This window comes from Dipodomys ordii, unplaced genomic scaffold (assembly GCF_000151885.1).
Source record: "Dipodomys ordii isolate 6190 unplaced genomic scaffold, Dord_2.0 Scaffold56, whole genome shotgun sequence".
Taxonomy (NCBI): Eukaryota; Metazoa; Chordata; class Mammalia; order Rodentia; family Heteromyidae; genus Dipodomys; species Dipodomys ordii.
Window position 1 is genome coordinate 5,939,754 of NW_012267272.1, and position 19,919 is coordinate 5,959,672.

At 49.3% G+C, this 19,919-nt stretch overlaps 1 protein-coding gene across 1 annotated transcript in view; it reads right to left on the bottom strand.

The window, feature by feature from the left end:
- Atp6v0a4 (ATPase, H+ transporting, lysosomal V0 subunit a4) overlaps positions 1–19,919 on the bottom strand; it is a 59,518-nt gene that overhangs the window by 21,389 nt on the left and 18,210 nt on the right. The window contains exons 3-12 of the mRNA XM_013021553.1: positions 17,338–17,469; positions 16,309–16,387; positions 16,087–16,181; positions 12,774–12,899; positions 11,963–12,057; positions 9,775–9,901; positions 7,848–7,930; positions 6,504–6,597; positions 3,100–3,312; positions 466–616 (exon numbers count right to left, since the gene is read on the bottom strand). Of these exons, the coding sequence (XP_012877007.1) occupies positions 466–616; positions 3,100–3,312; positions 6,504–6,597; positions 7,848–7,930; positions 9,775–9,901; positions 11,963–12,057; positions 12,774–12,899; positions 16,087–16,181; positions 16,309–16,387; positions 17,338–17,469 (1,195 nt within the window). The remainder of the gene's footprint in view (positions 1–465; positions 617–3,099; positions 3,313–6,503; positions 6,598–7,847; positions 7,931–9,774; positions 9,902–11,962; positions 12,058–12,773; positions 12,900–16,086; positions 16,182–16,308; positions 16,388–17,337; positions 17,470–19,919) is intronic.

A 19,919-nucleotide genomic window follows, 5' to 3' on the forward strand; every position in this document is an offset into this window, starting at 1 on the left:
CCACGCACCACGCACCACGCACCACACACCACACACCACACACCACGCACCACGCACCACGCACCACACACCACACACCACGCGCCACGCGCCACGCACCACGCACCACACACCACACACCACGCGCCACGCACCACGCACCACGCACCACACACCACACACCACGTACCACACACCACACACCACACACCACACACCGCCAGCAGTCACTCACAGGCACGTCAGCCTCCAGCAGAGGCAGAAGGATTGTGAGTCTGAGACCAGGCTGAGCTACATCGTCAACAACAAAGGTAAGGCAGAAGGCAACACATCTTTTAGCAGCTGGAATGTATGAAGGGCAGGACATTAGAAAACCAACATCGACTTCAAGAATGTCGGTTTTTAAGCACTTCGCCTCCCCTGCCCCAAGAGGGCCACCGTACTGAATTTTCCCATTCGCCCACCGTGCAATGTATCCGATCTTACCTGGATTGATCTCCCGGTAGCTGCCCACGCCATATGCATCCACAATGTTCTGGAAGCCGGCTGTGAATTTATTGGTCCTGTTAAAGGTGGGGGGAGCTGTTTTAGATTCCACTTCAGTCAAGATGGGGACCATGGAGGAGCCGCTACGTTCCTGCAGAAAGAAGAGGTGGCAGACCTGTCACATGAACGGGGGACATCCCTTCGTTGTTGGTAGTGGTGGTGGTGGTGGTGGTGGTGACGGGGCTTGAACTCTGGGCCTGGGCGCTGTCCCTCAGCTCTGTCTGCTCAAGGCTAGCGCTCTGCCACTTGAGCCACAGCGCCACTTCCAGTTTCTAAGTGGTTAATTGGAGATAAGAGTGTCACAGGGACTTTGCTGCCCAGGCTGGCTTTGAACCGCCATCCTCAGATCTCAGCCTCTTTAGTAGCTAGAATTACAGGTGTGAGCCACTGGCACCAGGCTTGGGACACCTCTTGACCTTGATAGAGAGCAGTTCCCCCCCCTTTTCCCTTCCTCCCCCTCCCTCTCGCTCCCTCTGTCTCTCTTTCCCTCTCCTCACCCCCATTTGTTCTCAGACTTTTCTAGACCTAGGATTCTGGCTCTACATCCTCTAGTACACCTTAGATGTAAAAGAGATCTTGGACTGGGTGGCTCACGCCTGTAATCCCTACGTACTCAGGAGGCTGAGATGTGAGGACTGGGGTTCAAAGCTATCCTAGGCAGGAAAGACCTTGAGACTCTGCACTCCAGTTAACCAGCAGAGAGCCTGACGTGGGCTATGGCTCCCCGCCCAAGGTCACACCGCAAGGTCAGGACTCTCTCGCCCTGTTATGAGATCAGCCTGGCAAGGCCTGCTCACCTCCTTGCTCTGTGTGTGCGCACCCTCTGCAAGCGGCGTGTGCCTGGCAGAAGCCACCGCACCCTCTCCTTTGCCGCTTACCCTTCCTCCAGGTCCCCCATCCGGGGCCTTCGACTCCCTTCCACCCCTGCAGAAACTGTCTTAAGTAGCCTGGGAGTAAGTCTGGCCCCTTCATGATTATGGGGAGTGGGAGGGGGGTCACGCTCTAACCCCCGCAGTAAAGCACCACCTCCCCTCCCCCACTCCCCCAAGCTTCGCATGGTCCCGCTCATGCCCTGCCTCCTCCAGGAAGCCCCCCTGCCTGCCCCGTCCAAGCAGACGTGCCTCTTCCCAATATCCCATCTGGGTAATATGGGGGCTGTGGGTGGGGACACAGGAGTGTACCGGGGGTTAGGAGGAACATGTCCTGTATTCAAATCCTGCCTTCAGCATTGTGCCTGGAGCCAGGTAGCAGGTGAACTCCCTGGGCCTCCATTTCCTCTTCTGTACCAAAAGGACTAAGCATGGCTCCCACCCGCTACAGGTGCCGCCCTGATCCTCAACCCAGCAGGCTCCCTCTCCTCAACATCCCACAAATGATTCAAACACGCTCCCCACGTCCGTCAGCAAGAGGCAAAGATCGCCCACGCTCTTATTCTCACACCCACCTCCCCAAGGCCCCTGGGCTCCCTCTGCCCACAAGCGCCCCTGCCACGCGGCCCTGCCAGGCTTGCGCTGCCTCCTACCTGGGCCCTGCGTGTCTGAGACCCTCACACTGTCGGTCCCCTCTGTCCCTGTCCTATGTGCATGACACCCACGGGGTGCGATCCACGGGTGCAATCCACGGGTGCACAGGTGATTAGCTACGCCATCTATCATCACTTTCCTGTCCGATTTCCCTCCACCCTCGCTTGACCTGAAATCACAGCCTCCAAACACGTACGCTGTCCACCCGCTTCTACAGCCTGCCCAGGGGCGCCTACACCTGCTCCTGATGCCCAGTCAATATCCGGGAGACAAACACAGAGAGCTATAAGGACCAAACACTGGTCGGGCACCAGCGGCTCATGTTTGTCATCCTAGCTACTCAGGAAGCTGTGATCTGAGGATAATAGTTTGAAGCCAGCCTGGGTAGGAAAGTCCTTGGGACTCTTTTGTTGTTGTTGTTGGTAGTGGGGCTTGAACTCTGGGCCTGGGTGTTATCCCTGAGCTCTTCAGCTCAAGGCAAGCGCTCTACCACTTGAGCCACAGCGCCACTTCCAGTTTTCTGGTGGTTACTTAGAGGTAAGAGTCTCATGGACTTTCCTGCCCAAGGTTGGCTTTGAACCGTGATCCTCAGATCTCAGCCTCCTGAGTAGTTAGGATTACAGGCGTGAGCCACTGGTGCCCAGCATCCTTGAGACTCTTACCTCCAGTTAACCAGCAAAAAAATAAAATAAAAACAGAAGTGGAGCTGTGGCTCAAGTGCAGAGTGCCAGCCTTGAGTGAAAAAGCTAAGAGACAGTGTTCAGGCCCTGAGTTCAAGCCCCAGTATGGGTGTGCGGGTGTGTGTGGGTGTGCGCGCACACACACGCACACAAAATAAATACATAAATAAATAAATACTGAGCATAGTTCGTGCTTAGCAGTGATAACAAAGGTACAAGGATGGAGAAAAATGTGACCCAAGTCCTTGAGAAGTTCACAAGGCCAGCCACCATGGGGAGCCCATAAAGATGCACACGCACACGCGCGTGCACACACACATGCACACATAGCACACACATGCGCACGCGCACACACACACACTCACACTCACCATGCCCTGCTCCAAGGCCCTCTTGATGCGCCCTGTGTCGGCCACTGGGAACCAGATCTCGGCGATGACGCACTGCTGGGTGACGTCGATGTTGCACATGTTGAGAATGTGGTAAATGGCCTTCATCTTCTGCACCTTGGTGAGCCAGGCGTGCCAGCTGGCAGCTGCTTCCTGCAGCAGCCGCTGACGGTGAGATTCCGTTTGCGTGATGACCTGAAAGAAAGACAAGGCACAGAAACGCGAGGACGCGCGTGGGATGACAGACACAGAGGCTCCTCCAGCGTGGGGCTTCTCCTACCCACCCAGACCTCACCTCTCCCCGCTGGCTACCCTCCCTAGCGGAGCGGAGAGCCCTAGCAGACACCCTTCCTCATGGTTCTGTGGTGACACGTTGAATCATGCCCCCCCCACACACACACACACAAAAGATTGGGTTGCAGTCTGAACTCTGATGCGTGTGACTTGGACCTTATTTGGGTCTCTGCAGATGTAATCAAGTTACGATGAGATTGTACTGGCTTACAGTGGATCCTGGTCCAACAGGGCTGCTGTCTTTCAAAGAAATTTAGAGAGGAGGCTCTCAGGAAGAACAGTATGCCACCACAACGGAGAGGAGAGGGACACACAGCGGGACCACAGCACCCCACAGGCTGGAAGAGGGCAAGAGGAGCCTCCCGCACACTCATGGAGGGACCGTGCCCAGAAGACACACCGACTTTGGACATAACTCCAGAATTGTGAAGGATCCATTTTTGTTGACCATGCCCAGAAGACACACCGACTTTGGACATAACTCCAGAATTGTGAAGGATCCATTTTTGTTAAGACATCCAGAGCCAGGCACCGGTAGCTCACGCCTGTAATCCTAGCTACAGGAGGCTGAAATCTGAGGATCGTGGTTCAAAGCCAGCCCAGGCAGGAAAATCTGTGAGACTCTTATCTCCAATAAACCACCAGAAAACCAGAAGTGGAGCTGTGTCTCAAAGTGGTAGAGTGCTCACCTTGAGCAAAAGAGCTCAGGGACAGCACCCTAGCACTGAGTTCAACCAAATAAAAATAAAAATGAAGAAGAAGAAGGAGGAGGAGGAGGAGAGGAGAAGGGGAAGGAGGGGAGAAGGAGGGGGAGGGGGAGGAGGAGGAAGAGGAAGAAGAGGAAGAGAAGGAAGAAGGAGGAGAGGAGGAAGAGGAGGAAGAGGAAGAGGAGGAAGAGGAAGAGGAGGAGGAGGAGGAGGAGAAATAAAGACATCCAGCTTGTGGTCATTTATTACAGCTGCCTCACGGTATACATCAGTGTAACCATCAAAATGCTTTTCATACTTAACCTCGCCAATAAATGACAAATGGGTCAGTGAAGGGAGGAAAGAATGGATGATTTGGTTCTCGTTAAGTTTATTTAATGGAATTAGTCTTTATGCTTAATGATCCAATAAATACATGTGGCCACCATAACAGACCACAAGCGATACTCTGCAGCTGTCAGATTCGTGACAGCCAGGGGGTCACTGGTGTGTCTCTTAAGGTCCCTAAAGAAATGGTTCAACCTGGCCTGAGGGTTTCCAGGAGACACTTCACCTTGGCGGCACTGCCATACTCCTTAGAACAAAGCTCACGTTACAAGAACAGCTCATATTCATTAGGAAACACCTGCTAACCACTCTCTCTGCAAACAGGAATAAGCAGGGGGAATATTCCCCACACTTTAAGAATGGGTCCCTCACGGTCAGTTAGTCCCCTGGCACCTGACGCCAGCTGCCCTGTGCCACCACCTGCTCCCCGATCTGAGCTGTAAGAGCCGTGCTGGAAAGGACTGCCCAGCCCAGGTGGCCTTGTGCTCATCCTTGGCTCAGACTGGTCAGGAGAGAAGCTAGTGCTGGCTTCACTAAGACCACCCCAAATCCCACAACAGGACAGGGGTTTCTGTTTACCATAGACATAAACAGACTTTTCAGGATTCCTCCTTCAGCACATTTTCCTGAACACTACCATGCAGTATTGGGGGGGGACCTCAAGAGCAACTGCCCAGGGAAGAAAGGAACGGACAAGATGAAAGGAATAAACAGATCTTCTGAGCTGGGTACCAATGGCTCACACCTGTAATCCTAGCTACTCAGGAGGTTGAGATCTGAGGATCACAGCTCAAAGCCAGCCTGGGCAGGGAAGCCTGTGAGACTCTTGTCTCTAATGGACCACCAGAAAACTGGAAGTGGAGCTGTGGTTCAAAGTGGTGGAGTGCTAGCTTTGAGCAAACAAAGTTCAGGGACAGCACCCAGGCCCTAAATTCAAGCCCTAGGACCATAAAAAAAAAGTTGATAGTGGAGTTGTGGCTCAAGTGGTAGAGCACAAGTCTTGATTGAAAAAGCCAAGAAGAAAGCATAAGGACTTGAGTTTAGGTCCCAGCCAAAAAAAAAAAACAGACTTCGGGGGCTGGGAAGGTGGCTCAGTGGTAGAGCGCTTGCCTTGCATGCCTGAGGCCCTGGGTTCGATTGCTCAGTACCACATAAACAAAAAAGAGAACAGCCAGAAGTGGCACTGTGGCGTGGTAGAGTGCTAGCCTTGAGCTGAAGAGCTGAGGGACAGCGCCCAGGCCCAGAGTTCAGGCCCCATGACTGGACCCCCAAAAAAAAAAAAAAAAAAACAGATTTTTCTGGGAAGTTACATGTCTTTTTAGGCAAGGCTTTTAATACATACACACATGCACGTGCACGCGTGCGTGTACACACACACACACACACGCATCTGCTTTCTGAGCTCCCTCCTTTAGGACCTAAAGTTATGCCAGCTTTTTCAGTAGCCACATGCAGCTACTTAAATTCACATTTAATTAAAATCACACAACAAAGTTCCGTTCCTCTGCGTCACTAGCCACGTTCCCAGAGCTCCTAGTTCCAACACCGGAACTGGTGGGCTGCACCAGAAAGTTCTGTTGACTAGAATGTTCTAGAATATACCAACAGCTGGCTTCAGGGACCACTTGCAAAGCTACTCTGACTGGAGAAGGCTCTCACCTCAGACATGCTCAGTGTCACCCTCGCTGGTGACACACACCATCCATCGCCAGGGAAGAGAAGTTGGGCTGGTGAAACTTGACTGACTGTTTTTATGGAAGTAGTTAATTAGCTTAAACAACTGAACACTGGTCAGACTGGTTAGCTGGATGTAGATGCAAAGGCTGGCAATCAAGGGCCCCTTTGATCCAATTAGGGCCGACTCCTGAGGCTGACTAGGGCTGTGGTCAGATCCTGAGCAAGCATTACTTACCCTCAGCATACTAAGTACTATTTTCTCATTGTGCAATCTCCTGCAGCTGCGACCAGATCAGCACAGCACACCCTCCAGCCGGCACCCCGGGAAACAGGACCGCAAAAGCAGAGGCACCCCATCAGACCCCTGAGCCCCTCACTCACGGTGATTAAATCTTCCAGCCTCGCATTGACTTCAGCCAGCATCTCCCTGCGCTCCGCTGCAGGCTCTGGACAGGGGTAGATGGTGGCCCGAAACCTGTGTTTAACACAATCCAAAGGACACCCACACTGACTGCTGAAAGGCAGCCTCAGTCGCTCTTCTTCAAGGCCAGCGTTTGCTGACTTGGTATGGAGGGCCCTCCTCCCCGCCCCGCACCAGGACACCCTCCTGGTGGACAGTCAGAAAATGAGTCCCCGAGACAGGGGCAGGTGGCTCACACCTGTAATCCTAGCTACACAGGAGGCTGAGATCTGAGGATCAAAGTTCAAAGCCAGCCTGGACAGGAATAGCTGTGAGACTTTTATCTCCAATTAGTCAGCAAAAAAAACAGAAGTAGACCTATGGTTTAAGTGGTAGAACCCCAGTCTTAAGTGAAAAAGCTAAGGGACAGCGCCCAGGTCTTGAGATCAAGCCCCAGTACTGGCACACACACACACACACAAAGAGGAAATAAATCCCACGCTCAAGGATTCCTGTCACACCCCTCACTCGAGACACTGAAGCCATGGTTCTCTTGTGTGAATGAGCTGCATTCAAACCATAAAGCCTGAGAGCTGTTCCAGAATAAATTCCGCAGGCCTGGCATCTCTCTCCCTCTAGGATCTACTCCTGTATACTGTACACTTCTGAATTGAGTAATGTCTGCTTGGAAGGGGCATAGCCATGCTACGCACTGTGCCTTTGAGGGGGGGAGCGGGGAGGGAGGGGAGAAAGACTGAAGACTAGCCTCAGACTCATAATCCTCCTGCCTCACCTCTGGACACCTGGGATTACAGGGCTCCACCTCCACACCAGCTCAGCATGCCTACTCTTCTGCAATAGATAAGGGGTATATACCAAGGAATAAATTGAAATACCATGTTAGTAGGGTGCCAGTGGCTCATGCCTATAATCCTAGCTTCTCAGGTTGAGATCTAAGGATTGTGGTACAAAGCCAGATTAGGCAGACAAATCTATAAAATGCTTCTCTCCAATTAACTACCAACATGCCAGAAGTGGAGGTGTGGCTCAAGTGGTAGAGTGTCCGCCTTGAGCAGAAATACTAAGCAAGAGACTCTATGTTCAAGCCCAAGTAATGGCACACGCGCGCACACACACACACACACACACACACACACACACACACACACACATACACACACGTCAATTGCACTTTTTAGTCATAATCTTATCAAGTGAGATCCTAACAAGCATGCATGCGGCCCAGTCCTGTATTGCACTGTACACCTCTGTCCCCAATTCCGACCCCGACCATCGGTAACCAAGCCATGAATGGTCCCTCTTACCCATCACAGATCTTCTTGATTTTTTGCCTGAGCTGCTCTCCTTGGTAAAATATGATGAATATATTCTTCTTAATTTCTTCTTTCTGGAAAATCAGAACAGTTGTTTAAGCTTCACAGGAATAGGCTCACTACTTGTTCCACTACTATAGACCCAGGTGGGCTTTAAATTCAGCATTCATTCTAAGAATGTGATTAAAAAACAAGAACAGCCAGAAGAGGAACTAGATTACTAGAGCTATTGCACATGAAAGGAGCTAGCCTGGCCCACCAGAATTAACCCACATACTCTGCATTGAAGGGATGAATTTGTGTCTGACATTTAACCAACATAAAGGAGTAACTAATGTGTGTGTGTGTGTGCATGCACACACACCAGTCCTAGGGCTTAAACTCAAGGCACAATCATTGAACTTTTTGCTCAAGGTTAGCACTCTACCACTTGAGCCACAGCACCATTTCTGGTTTTTTGGTAGTTAATTGGAGATAAGAGTCAAGCCTAGCAACTCAGGAGGCTGAGAGCTGAGGATCACAATTCAAAGCCAGCCCAGGCAGGGAAGTCCATGAGACAAGTAACAGAGCACTAAGCAAATGTGAGAAACTCAGTTTGAACTCTAATACCTCAAAATTTAAAAAAAAAATAAAGAAAAGAAAAATCCACATGCATTAAGATGCTCCTAATGGCATCTATATTCAGAAGGGAAATGCAAATGAAATGCCCAGAAATAAAGAATGTTTAGTCCACTCAGCAAATATTAGGCATCCATGAAAATGATATCAGAATAAGCCATCTCTGCGGCCGCGGCTCAGGAAGGGGGTAAAGATGCTGTGGGATTGCTACAGCTGGCTGCTTTACCTTATTTGAAAAGTCTCCTCGACCCATAGAAGAAGCTACTCTGGTCCTTCGCTGAATCACTGAGGTCATCTGATCCCCTAGAACCAGGGATCCACTCTGACCTCCAATGTCCCTGGTCACCATTTTCTAGACATTTACTTCATACTCTCTACTACAGGACTATTACCTACCAAGCCATGATTACAAAAAGTGATGAACCACTGTCAAATGTAAAATAATCTACATAAAGGGTACACAGCTACAGATCTGGCTCAGGGGTAGAGTGCTTGCCTAGGATGCTCTAGGTCCTGAGTTTGATCCTCACCAGCATGATATATAAATAAATAACCAACAAATACATAGTGCTAGGGGAGAAAACATCATGTATCTAACAATAATATCTATCCCCATAGAAAAACATATAGCATTATTCCTACCTAGGGTTGTAGGCAAGAGAAAAAAAGTGCAAGAATTAAAAATGAACACCCTAAGCTGGGCATAGGTGACTCAAGCTTGTAATCCTATCTACTCAGGAGGCTGAGATCTGAGGATCGCAGTTCAAAGCCAGCCCATGAGACTCTTCAATAAAACACCAGAAAACCAGAAGTGGTGCTGTGGTTCAAGCAGTAGAGCGCTCACCTTGAGCTGAAGAGCACAGGGACAGCGCCCAGGCCCAGAGTTCAAGCCACACCTGTTGGGTATAAGTGTATTGTGCATTCTTTTTATTGTAAGTTTTCATGTAACTATGATTTTTCTTATCCAACATAGCTTGAAATGATGCAAATAAATGGATGGACCTGGAGAGAGAGAGACAGAGAGACAGGGAGAAAGCAAGCAAAAAAAGAAAGAAAGTGAAAGAAAGAAACAAAGAAAGAGAGAGAGAGAAGGAGAGAGGGAGGGAGGGAAGGAGGGAGAGAGGGAGGGAGGGAGGGAGGGAAGGAGGGAGGCAGTATTCATGTCCTGGCGTAAAGCCACAATGCTCTGAGTGTGTGGGCACCCATGGGGCAGGCCATGGGAATCTAGAACGTGCTTCCTGCAGGCCTGCCCTCTCCTCCCTTCCCCTCCTCTCCCTGCCCTCCCCTCCCCTCCCCGCACCGTGATGGGATCCTCCAGTGGCGTGTCCATCTCACTGAACTTCAGGTAGACATTTCCCCGGCAAACTCGCCAGAGCAGCCTCTCAAAGGAAGCCATCCTCTCCCTGTTTATCACACCAGCTGTGAACCTGGCAGGGAGAAGAGAAGACACCACTGAGGCACGGGGCATGGGGCACGGACACGCTGAGGCATCTGTCCCCCTCCACAAGCAGTTCTGGGACAGTGGCCACAAAGCCACCTGGTACCCCAGCCCCAACCCACCCCAAATCTCTTTGGACTTTCTGTTTTCTCTGATAGGAAAGATTACTCATGATAGCATTGTAGCTGGTGGAAGCCAATGTTCAACAATGGCCTTGTTTCATTTATACATATATGTGTGTATACAGAAACACAGCAGGTGCCAGTGGCTCACACCTGTAACCCTAGCTACTCAGGAGGCTGAGATCGAGGATTGTGGTTTGAAGCCAGCCTAGTCAGGAAAATGTGGCGATTCTCATCTCCAATTAACCACCAAGAAGTGAAGCTGTGGCTCAAGTGGTAGAGCACTAACCTTCAGCAAAAAAGCTCAGGGATAGCACCCAGGCCCTGAGTTCAAGCCCCAGAATCAGCACAAAAAGAAGAAAAAAGAGGGAAATGTGCTATGAATAGAAGACTTCTATCCGTTTCTACTCTTCCCCTCATGCAGGTATTTAGGTATTTGCTGACCTGAGCTCCTCATATGGCCTGAAAACAGTCATTTTCATTCATTTATTACTGGTTTTTTTCTGTGCTGGTACTGACACCTGAACACAGGGCCTTGCCTGGCTTTTTCCTGCTCAAGACATGCACTCTAGCACTCGAACCGCACCTCCAGTCTCAGTCTTTCTCTGGTTAATAGAGATAAGAGTCTCCCAAACTTTTTTTCCCCAGCTGGCTTTGAACCACAATCCTTAGATCTCAGCTTCCGGAGTAGTTAGGATTACAGGCGTGAGCCACCAGTTTGGGGCAGTTTATGACTTTTAATGTATTACCTTTAAGATAATGTAAAGGCTTTAAATAAATAAGTTAGGAAAAATAACTTAAATAAATGTATTTTCTTTTCATTTCATTCAATGTCTAGCACCTCAAAGAGCAGGGTCTAAAAGAGCTATTGACTAAAAAACTCTGGCTGGGCCAAGGCTCAAGTGGTTAGAGTACCTACCTAGCAAGCATGCCTTTTAGATAATATAATAATAATACCAACTCCAAACTCAATGTTTGAAATATTTAGAAATACTTTAGTGTGTTTTTCGTGCTAGTCCTGGGGCTTGAACTTGGGGCCTGGGCACTGCATTTCTATTATTCAAGACTAGCACTCTACCACTTGAGTCAAAGCTCCACTTCTGGCTTTTTGGTAGTTTATTGGGGATGAGTCCCAGGGACTTTCTTGCTTAGGTTGGCTTTGAACTGCCATCCTCAGATCTCAGCCTCCTGAGTATCTAGGATTACAGGTGTGAAGCACCAGAAATACTTTTAAAAAGCTAAATGCAGTGGTTCGCACCTGTGAAGAAGTTTTTAAAATCCATCAATCTCATTTAAACACGGAATGAAATATTCTTTTGAATGCCACACATTACATTACTGCTGCATGGTTATAATTCGATTATCTAACCATACCATTTCTAATTGCTTTTAAACTCAAAACATTAGCTAGGCACTGGTGGCTCACACCTGTAATCCTAGCTACTAAGGAGGCTGAAATGTGAGGATCACAATTCAAAGCTGGCTGGGCAGGAAAGTCTGCAAGACTATCCTCTCCAATAAACCACCAAAAAGCCAGAAGTAGACCTGTGGCTCAAGGGGTAGAGCACTAGTCTTGAGCACAAAAGGTCAGGGACAGCACTGGGAATGTGGTTAGTGGCAGAGTGCTTGCCTAAAATGTATGAAGCTCTGGGTTCAATTCCTCAATACCACATACACAGAAAAAGCCAGAAGTGGTGCTTTAGCTCAAGTGGTAGAGTGCTAGCCTTGAGCAAAAGAAGCTCAGAGACAGTGCCCAGACCCTGAGTTCAAGCCCCAAGCCTGGAAAAAAAAAAGCCTCAAATTCTAAATGCATTTTATTAAACAGTATTCTAAAAACAACATAGGGAAAAGTTCCACCTGCCAGACATTTAACTAAGAATGAGGACCCCCATCCAGCCATAACTCTTAGGAAACAGAATTCCACTCACCCCAACTTTCCAGTCATGAACGTGGGTATGGTTCTTAACTCCAAGAGACCCGAAGTGTCTTCAGTAAAGAAATCTTCAGCTAAATTAGTTTCTGTCTGAAAGCCAAAACACCAATACCATCACTTAGATGTAAAAGTAACTGGAAAAAGTACCCCAGCCCTACACTTTTCTCTCTCTTTTTTTTTTCTTCTCATTCTTCTTGTAGTACTGAGACTTGAACTCAGGGTCACAAGGCCTGAGTTGTGCTCACCCTGGGCTTTTTTGCTCAAGGATGGTGCTGTACCAATTGAGCCACAGTTCCATTTCTAGCTTTTTAGTGGTTCTTTGGAGATAAGAGTCTCACAGACTTTCCTGACTGGGCTGGCTTTGAACTTCAATCCTTGGATCTCAGCCTCTGGAGTAGCTAGGATTACAGGCATGAGCCACCAGTGCCTGGCTGGTTTTGTCTGTTTTTAATAAAGCTTTAATTTTACACAAATAATTAACAGAAGTGAAAAAGCAGAGTACTCCTTTCCACATGAGAACTTTCGAGAGTGTCTCCTTACCCAACCCTCAATCCGACCAATCTAACAGCCCCTACGTGCCAGCTTCCCTTCTGTCAGAGACATTTTGGATGCATACTTTTTAATGAGCACTGTAATAGTTTTTCCTCTAAATCAGCCAGTACCACCTTACTACCCAGAATCCTTTGCCCCTCACCCATAACCTGACTGTGGGTACAGAGACAGTGTTTTGCTCATATTCCAAACCAGCCAGTGTTCAAAGGTGAGCAAGCAGGAAAGACCCTGGGCTCCAGTCCCCACCAAAAGACCTCAAAGAAGTCCTGGGTTTTCTTCAGGAGGTATTTCAGTTCTGTCAGTTCTAGGAAGGTCTTCTTCAATGCCTGTTGGTTCTGGTTGGCTTCCTGTAACTCGCCTTCCAGTTTTTCTAGAATAGTCTATATGGGAAAGGAAACAGAAGGTAAGCCAGGCAGAAAGAGCTATCACATTCCTATTTGCTATGTATAAACCAGGCTGATACCAAAACCTCAACAGGCATTGGGTGGAAGAGAAAGTAGCTGGATGGTTGGGCTGGGAAGGTGGCTCAGTGGCAGAGCGCTTGCCTTGCATGCCTGAGGCCCTGGGTTCGATTCCTCAGCACTACATAAGCCAAAAGAAAAAAGCCGGAAGTGGTACTGTGGCTCAAGTGGTAGAGTGCTAGCCTTGAGCTGAAGAGCTGAGGGACAGCGCCCAGGCCAGAGTTCAGGCCCCACAACTGGACCCAAAAAAAAGAAAGAAAAGAAAAGAAAGCAGCTGATGGGTCCAGTCACAAACTCAGCGCATGGGGAGACCGTAGCTGAGCCTGACCCATCTCCACGCGGGGAAGATGGAAGGTGCTCTGGGCACGAGAAAGGAGCTTCGTGGGGACCCCAAGGCATCTTTCCCCTAAGTAAAACACAAAAAGGAGGGGAGGAGAGGGAATGGGAGAAGGGGAGGAGAGGGGAAGGAAGAGAGAACGAGAGAGGGAGGAGAGGGAAGAAGAGGAGAGAGGGAATTGAAGAGAAGAGGGGAAGAAGAAGAGAAAAGGGGAGGGGAAGAAGTGGAGAGGGAAGGAAAAGGAAGGGAAGAGGAAGGGAAGGAGGGGAGGGAAGGGCATTTGTAACATTTCCACTCTCCTCACTAAAGTTTTTGTCTTAGAAAAACTTATTTTCATGTTCGCCATATTACTGTGTAATGGGATCCTGTCTTCAGTTAAATCAGTACATGTTGTGTATGGCCTACCTGTTTAGATTGTTTATACGCTAAATATCAGTTATGATAATCCACACAAATAAAGCTCCTTGGGCTCCTCAGAATTCCTGAGACCCAGAAACTCGGGAGTCAGGAATTAGAGGAACAAGGAGGAAATGCCACACAGAAGCAGGGCGGGGTGGGGCGGGGCTGGGAATGGGCTCAGGCTCAGCGCAGTGGGAGGGGCTGCCGAGACAAAGAAGAGCTTCACTGAGGCTGGAAGATGGGCTGGACTTGGAAGCAGCGGAGGTATAGGGAGAGGCACCCTAAGTGTGAAGCACTGTGTGAACAAGGAGAGGAGAAAGGCCAGTGGTAGCCCAGCAGGAGGGAGGAGGATGGGGCGAGGATGGGAGTAGACTAATAAAATGGTTAAAATGGGAAGTGATAAAGGAGTAGACTAATAAAATAGACTAATGGTTAGACTAATAAAATGGTTAAAATGGGAAGTGATATAGGAGAAGTTGTAGTCATAATGCCTCCGAAGTATTTTTCCAAAATAGCAAGATTTTTAACATGACAAGATCCAAGTATTTTCTCGGAGGGTTCATTATCTGTAGTAGAATATCAAGATTTATACTACTGTAGCTTCACAGCATTTGAAGACAGTGAGGCTAGCTTCAAGCAGGTATGGTAGCTCATGCCTGTAATCCCAACACTTAGGAAGCTGAAGGAAACAGGAAGATCTTGTGTTTGGGCCAGCCTGCGCTACCTAATGAGATCCTGCCTCAAGAAAAAATAAAGCTGGGCTGAGAAGGTAGCTCAGTGGTAGAGCGCTTGTCTTGCATGCCTGAGGCCCTGGGTTCGATTCCTCAGCACCACATAAGCAAAAAGAAAAAAGCCGGAAGTGGCGCTGTGGCTCAAGTGGTAGAGTGCTAGCCATGAGCTGAAGAGCTGAGGGACAGCGCCCAGGCCCAGAGTTCAGGCCCCACTACTGGACCAAAAAAAAGAAAAAAGAAAACTGGGCGTGGGGGGGAGGGGGACAGGGGAGGGGGATAGATTCACTCAAAAGGAGAAAGTAATTGCACTTGGAGAAATCGCTCAGCTTGGAGAAGTCTGCTCCTCTTTACCGACCATCTGAGTGAGGAGCCCTTCCAGACTCCAGGAGGCAGGAAGGGAAGGAGAGAGGACAGGCCCCATCAAGCGTGACAGCTAAAAGCTACGTCTTCTCCCACTTGACCTGCAGAAGCCAGGTCGAGGAGAGACCTCCGTGTAGAAGACACCTAATTTGCGTTTATGAGTAGAAAGCCCTACATTCAATCAGGGAGGGAGGAGGCAGGGAGGAATGGAAGAAGGCACTAGTTGAAAAGCAAAGCCAGGTGCTGGTGGCTCACGCAGGTAATCCTAGCTACTCAGGTGGCCAAGATCTGAGGATCACGGTTCAAAGCCAGCCCAGGCAGGAAAGTCCATGAGACTCTTCTCTCCAATTAACCACCAGAAAACCAGAAGTGGTGCTGTGGCTCAATGTGGTAGAGCTCTAGCCTTGAGCAGAAAAGCTCAGGGACAGCGCCCAGGCCTGGAGTTCATGCCCCATGACTAATTCCTTCCTCCCCCCCCCAAAAAAAAAAAGGTTTAAGAGGCAGCTTAAAGGGTGCCTTTGCTGGGCTCTGTGAATTAACTGAAAGGCCCCCAACTTTGTATCCGTGTCCTCTGATCAGAGCTAGTCTCTGCTGCCGGCCCTCTGCCAGCGCTGTTTCTAAGAGGAGAGAAACAGCAAGGTGAGCAGCGTGTGACAAGGCAAACTGCCCCTGGAGCAGGCAGGCCTCCTTATTATCCTAAAACAAACAGCCAAAACGGCAGAAGAGAGGTGGGACAGGGGACTCATCAGGCCACATGTGGCCCAGGCAGTGGCACTACTCATGTGTCCACAAAAGAAATCCCTGATCCTTGCCAGAAGCCAGTGGCTCACGCCTGTCATCCTAGCTACCCAGAAGGCTGAGATCTGAAGATCACGATTCAAAGCCAGCCCAGGCAGGAAAGTCCATGAGGCTCTTATCTCTAATACACCACTCAAAAACTGGAAGTGGTGCTGTGGCTCAAAGTGATAGAGCACTAGCTCTGAGCAGAAGAACTCAAGGGCAGTGCCCAGGCCCTGAGTTCAAGCCCCACCACAGAAAGAGAGACAGAAGAAAGACAGAAAGAAAGAAAGAAGGGAGGGAGGGAGGGAGGGAGGGAAAGAAGGAAGGAAAGAAGGAAGGAAGGAAATCCCTACTCTAAGCCCAGTGAGCATCCCCAAACTTCTGCCCTGGACTGGCACAATGGCCCCCCAAGTTGGGCATTCGCCTTTCCTGGAGTACAGACCGAACTCCTGAGTGGCTTTGTCCTTAGCCAGGGGAAGATGGGAAATGGAGAGCTTACCTCCAGGGTGATCATCTCCCGAGGGAGAGGGGTCTCCGGGTACTTCTCGGGCAACTGGATGACAATCTCATTTTTCATCTCATCTTCTAGAAAATCTGAGGGTTGAAACGACGCCGGTGAGGGGCGCAGCGGAGCCCGCAGCCTCCTCCCACCTGCGAAGCCGCACAAATCATGGGCGAAGCCATTTCCCCCATTCCACAGCCCGGGGGAAAGGGAACTTACGCAGGATGCGTTCCAGAGACTCACACCGCCGGACTTCATTCACAAATTTCCTCTGGAAACTGTTTACGTTCACATTTAACTAGGAGAAAGTAGGGGGGAAAGGTATATATTAGGTAGCAATAGCTGCCAACGTCTTCCTTGTTAGTTGTTATCTGTGTACTTTTATATTTTGCCAGTCCTGGAGCTTGAACTCAGGGCCTGAGCTCTGTCCCTGAGCCACTCTGTGCTCAAGGCTAGCATAGCACTCTCCACTTGAGCCACAGCACCACTTCTGGCTTTTGCTGTGTATGAGGAATCAAACTCAGGGCTTCATGCATGCTAGGCAAGCACTCCACCATTAAGCCACATGCCCAGCCCTGGTTAGTTTATTTTTTATCTTTTTGAATTTTTATTTGGTTGTTGTATGTTTGTTTTGTCAGTTGTGGGGCTTGAACTCTGAGCCTGTCCCTCAACTTTTCAGTTCAAGGTTAGTGCTCTACCACTTGAGCCACAGTCCCACTTCTGGTTTTCTAGTAGTTTATTAGAGACAAAGAGTCTCATGGACTTTCCTGCCCAGGCTGCCTTTGAACCGTGATCCTCAGATCTCAGCCTCCTGAGTAGCTAGGATGACAGGTGTGAGCCATCAGCGCCTGGCTTTTTTTGGTTTTTGAGACAGGCTGGCCTGAAATTCCAGTCTCTTATGTGCTAGGATTACAAGTGTAGGCCATTATGCCTGGCTGCTGCTGCTGTTGTTGTTGTTATTATTATTATTTGGTGTTTCTGGGATTTGAACTCAGGGGCTCCTTCTTGACAGGCTGAGCCTCACCTCTGGGACTTTTTTGTATTAGTATTTTTCTTTACTTGTTTGTTTTGGAGGCTGGTACTCTGGCTTGAACCCAGGACCTTGTACTCTGGCTTGGCTTTTTTGCTCCAAGCTAGAGCTCCAGGCTCCACTCCCAGGAGAAAGCATTCTGTTGACTACGGGGAAATCTGGCTCCCTTATCTACACCGGTCCCGCCTTTTCTTATCTGCAAAGAATGCAGGACCTACATCTTTGAACTGAACCAGTCCAAGCTCTCCCAGCTCCGCCACGCAGCAGTACGCAGCCTCCACCTGCAGAAACAGCTGCGACAGACACATGTCCTCACTGCGAAACACCGACGCCATCTTGCCAGCCTCAGCCTGCAGGAGGAAAGAAACAAAAAGAAATGCTTATGACGATTGATAGGTAAAAACTTCAGGATGATTTCTTTCAGCTAAAAATGAAAATCCAGCAAGAATCACTCCTGACTTAGAGAATAGAAATGCCAGTGGCTCGCGCCTGTCATCCTAGCTACTCAGGAGGCTGAGATCTGAGGATCATGGTTCAAAGCCAGCCCAGCCAGGAAAGTCCAAGAGACTCTTGTCTCCAATAAACCACTAGAAAATGGAAGTGGTGCTGTGGCTCAAGCGGTAGAGTGCTGGCCTTGAGCTGAAGAGTGCAGGGACAGTGCTCAAGCCCAGAGTTCAAGCCCCACAACCAACCAAAAGAAAAAAGACTAAGCCAGAGTGGAGGCCCTGAGTTCACACCGTGCAAAGAGGGGTGGGGGGAAGAAAGAAAGAAGGAAGGAAGGAAGGAAGGAAGGAAGGAAGGAAGGAAGGAAGGAAGGAAGGAAGGGCAAGATAGTGCTTTTCACCTTTTTATCAGTTAGACAAAGATTGAAGAGTCTGGGGCAGAAGCCCTTCAGAGAGTACTTGTCCTGCCTTGTAAGGCTCTGGGTTCCACCAGCACCACAAATATATACATATAGGTATAGATTTAAATAGAAAAGGTAGATGGTAGGCCTCACGTTGTGGGGGAGAGAGAACAGACCTTTCATACATTTGGAAACTAAAATGTTCTCTTCTTTTTATTTTGATGATACTGGATTTGAACTCAGGCTTCAAATCTGCTAGACAGACACTCTACCCCTGGAGCCAGGCCCCCAGCCAAAAAAAGTGTAAGGGGGCTGGGAAGGTGGCTCAGTGGTAGAGCGCTTGCCTTGCATGCCTGAGGCCCTGGGTTCGATTCCTCAGCACCACATAAGCAAACAGAAAAAAGCCGGAAGTGGCGCTGTGGCTTAAGTGGTAGATCGCTAGCCTTGAGCTGAAGAGCTGAGGGACAGCGGCCAGGCCCAGAGTTCAGGCCCCACAACTGGACCAAAAACAAAAAAGTGTAAGGCCTGACGGGTGTTTTGTGGTGTGTGTGTGTGTAATCTCACTGTGTCATTCAGTCTAGCCTGGAACTTACTATGTAAGCTCAAAATCTTCTTGTCTCTACCCACTAAGGAGCTGGGATTACAAGCATGTGCTACCCCACCCTGCCGAATTGTAAATTCTTTGTAGCTTTCTCAGAGAGCAATCTGTCAATATCTATTGAATTTTACATTACTCATGCCCATGACCCAATATTTCTACAGCTAGTCGTCTGAAAAGAAAAACAGATGCACAAAGAGATTCTTAAGATTAGATATAATCAATGTGTGTGTGTGTGTGTGTGTGTGTGTGTGTGTGTGTGCACTGATGTTTGAAATCAGGGCCTTATGCCCTTGCTCGGCTTTTTTGTTCAAAGCTAGCACTCTATCACCTGAGCAAAACCTCCATTTCCAACATTGTGCTCCTTAATTGGAGATAAGAATCTCCCAGGCACTTTTTTGCAGGGGCGTGGAAGATGGGAAGGGATGGGAAGGGGAAACAAACAACAATGCTTGATAAGAAATGTACTCTTTATCTTGCCCATGTAATTATAACTCCTCTATATGGTATTTTCACAATTTAAAAAAAAAAAAAGACTCTCCCAGACTTTCCTGCTGGGGCTGGCTTCCAACCATAGTCCTCAGCTGTCAGCCTGCTGGGTAGCTAGGATTCCAGGCGTGAGACACTGCCTTAATGTCTATCGGAATGGAAGGCAGGGAAAGCTACCTTCCAAAGTTAAAAAGAAAGTGGGCCAGCATTAGTTGTTCATGCCTGTAATCCTAGCTACTCAGTGGGCTGTGATATGAGGATCACAGCTCAAAGCCAGCCAGGCCGAAAGAGTCTATGAAACTCTGATCTCCAATTAACCAGTAAAATGCTGGAAGCGGAGGTTTGGCTCAAGTGGTAGAGCACCAGCCTTGAGCGGAAAAGCCCAAGCAAGAGTGTAAGGCTCTGAGCTCAAGCCTGAGTATCGGCACACCCCACCCCCCAGCCACCCCAAAAAAAAGAATAACAAAAAGGAGGAGGAGGGAGGAGGAGGAGGAGAAGGAGGGAAGGAAGGAGGAGGAAGGAGGAGGGAGGAGGAGGAGGAGAAGGAGGGGAGGAGGAGGGGGAAGTGTGGAGGGCGGTGGGTCAGACTCCTTTTCCACCAAAGCTCCTCACAGGAAGGCCTCTGTGGCCAGACTCCAGGAGGAACTGTCACTCCTCCCCGGGGATTTCACTTCACCACAGAGAGCACACCCCCCATTCGCCAGACCACAATCCTCGTTTCTGGCAGCAGACATTCTAAAGCCCCGGGCAGCCAGCAGAGGCCGCGGGACCCGGCTTGTTTTCCCGGTTTCCTCGGCCTTCCCGCGGCTGTCCAGACTCCACTCATTTCCTCAGCAGCTAAAGCCTGACCCCCGGCCTTTGCCCACGCT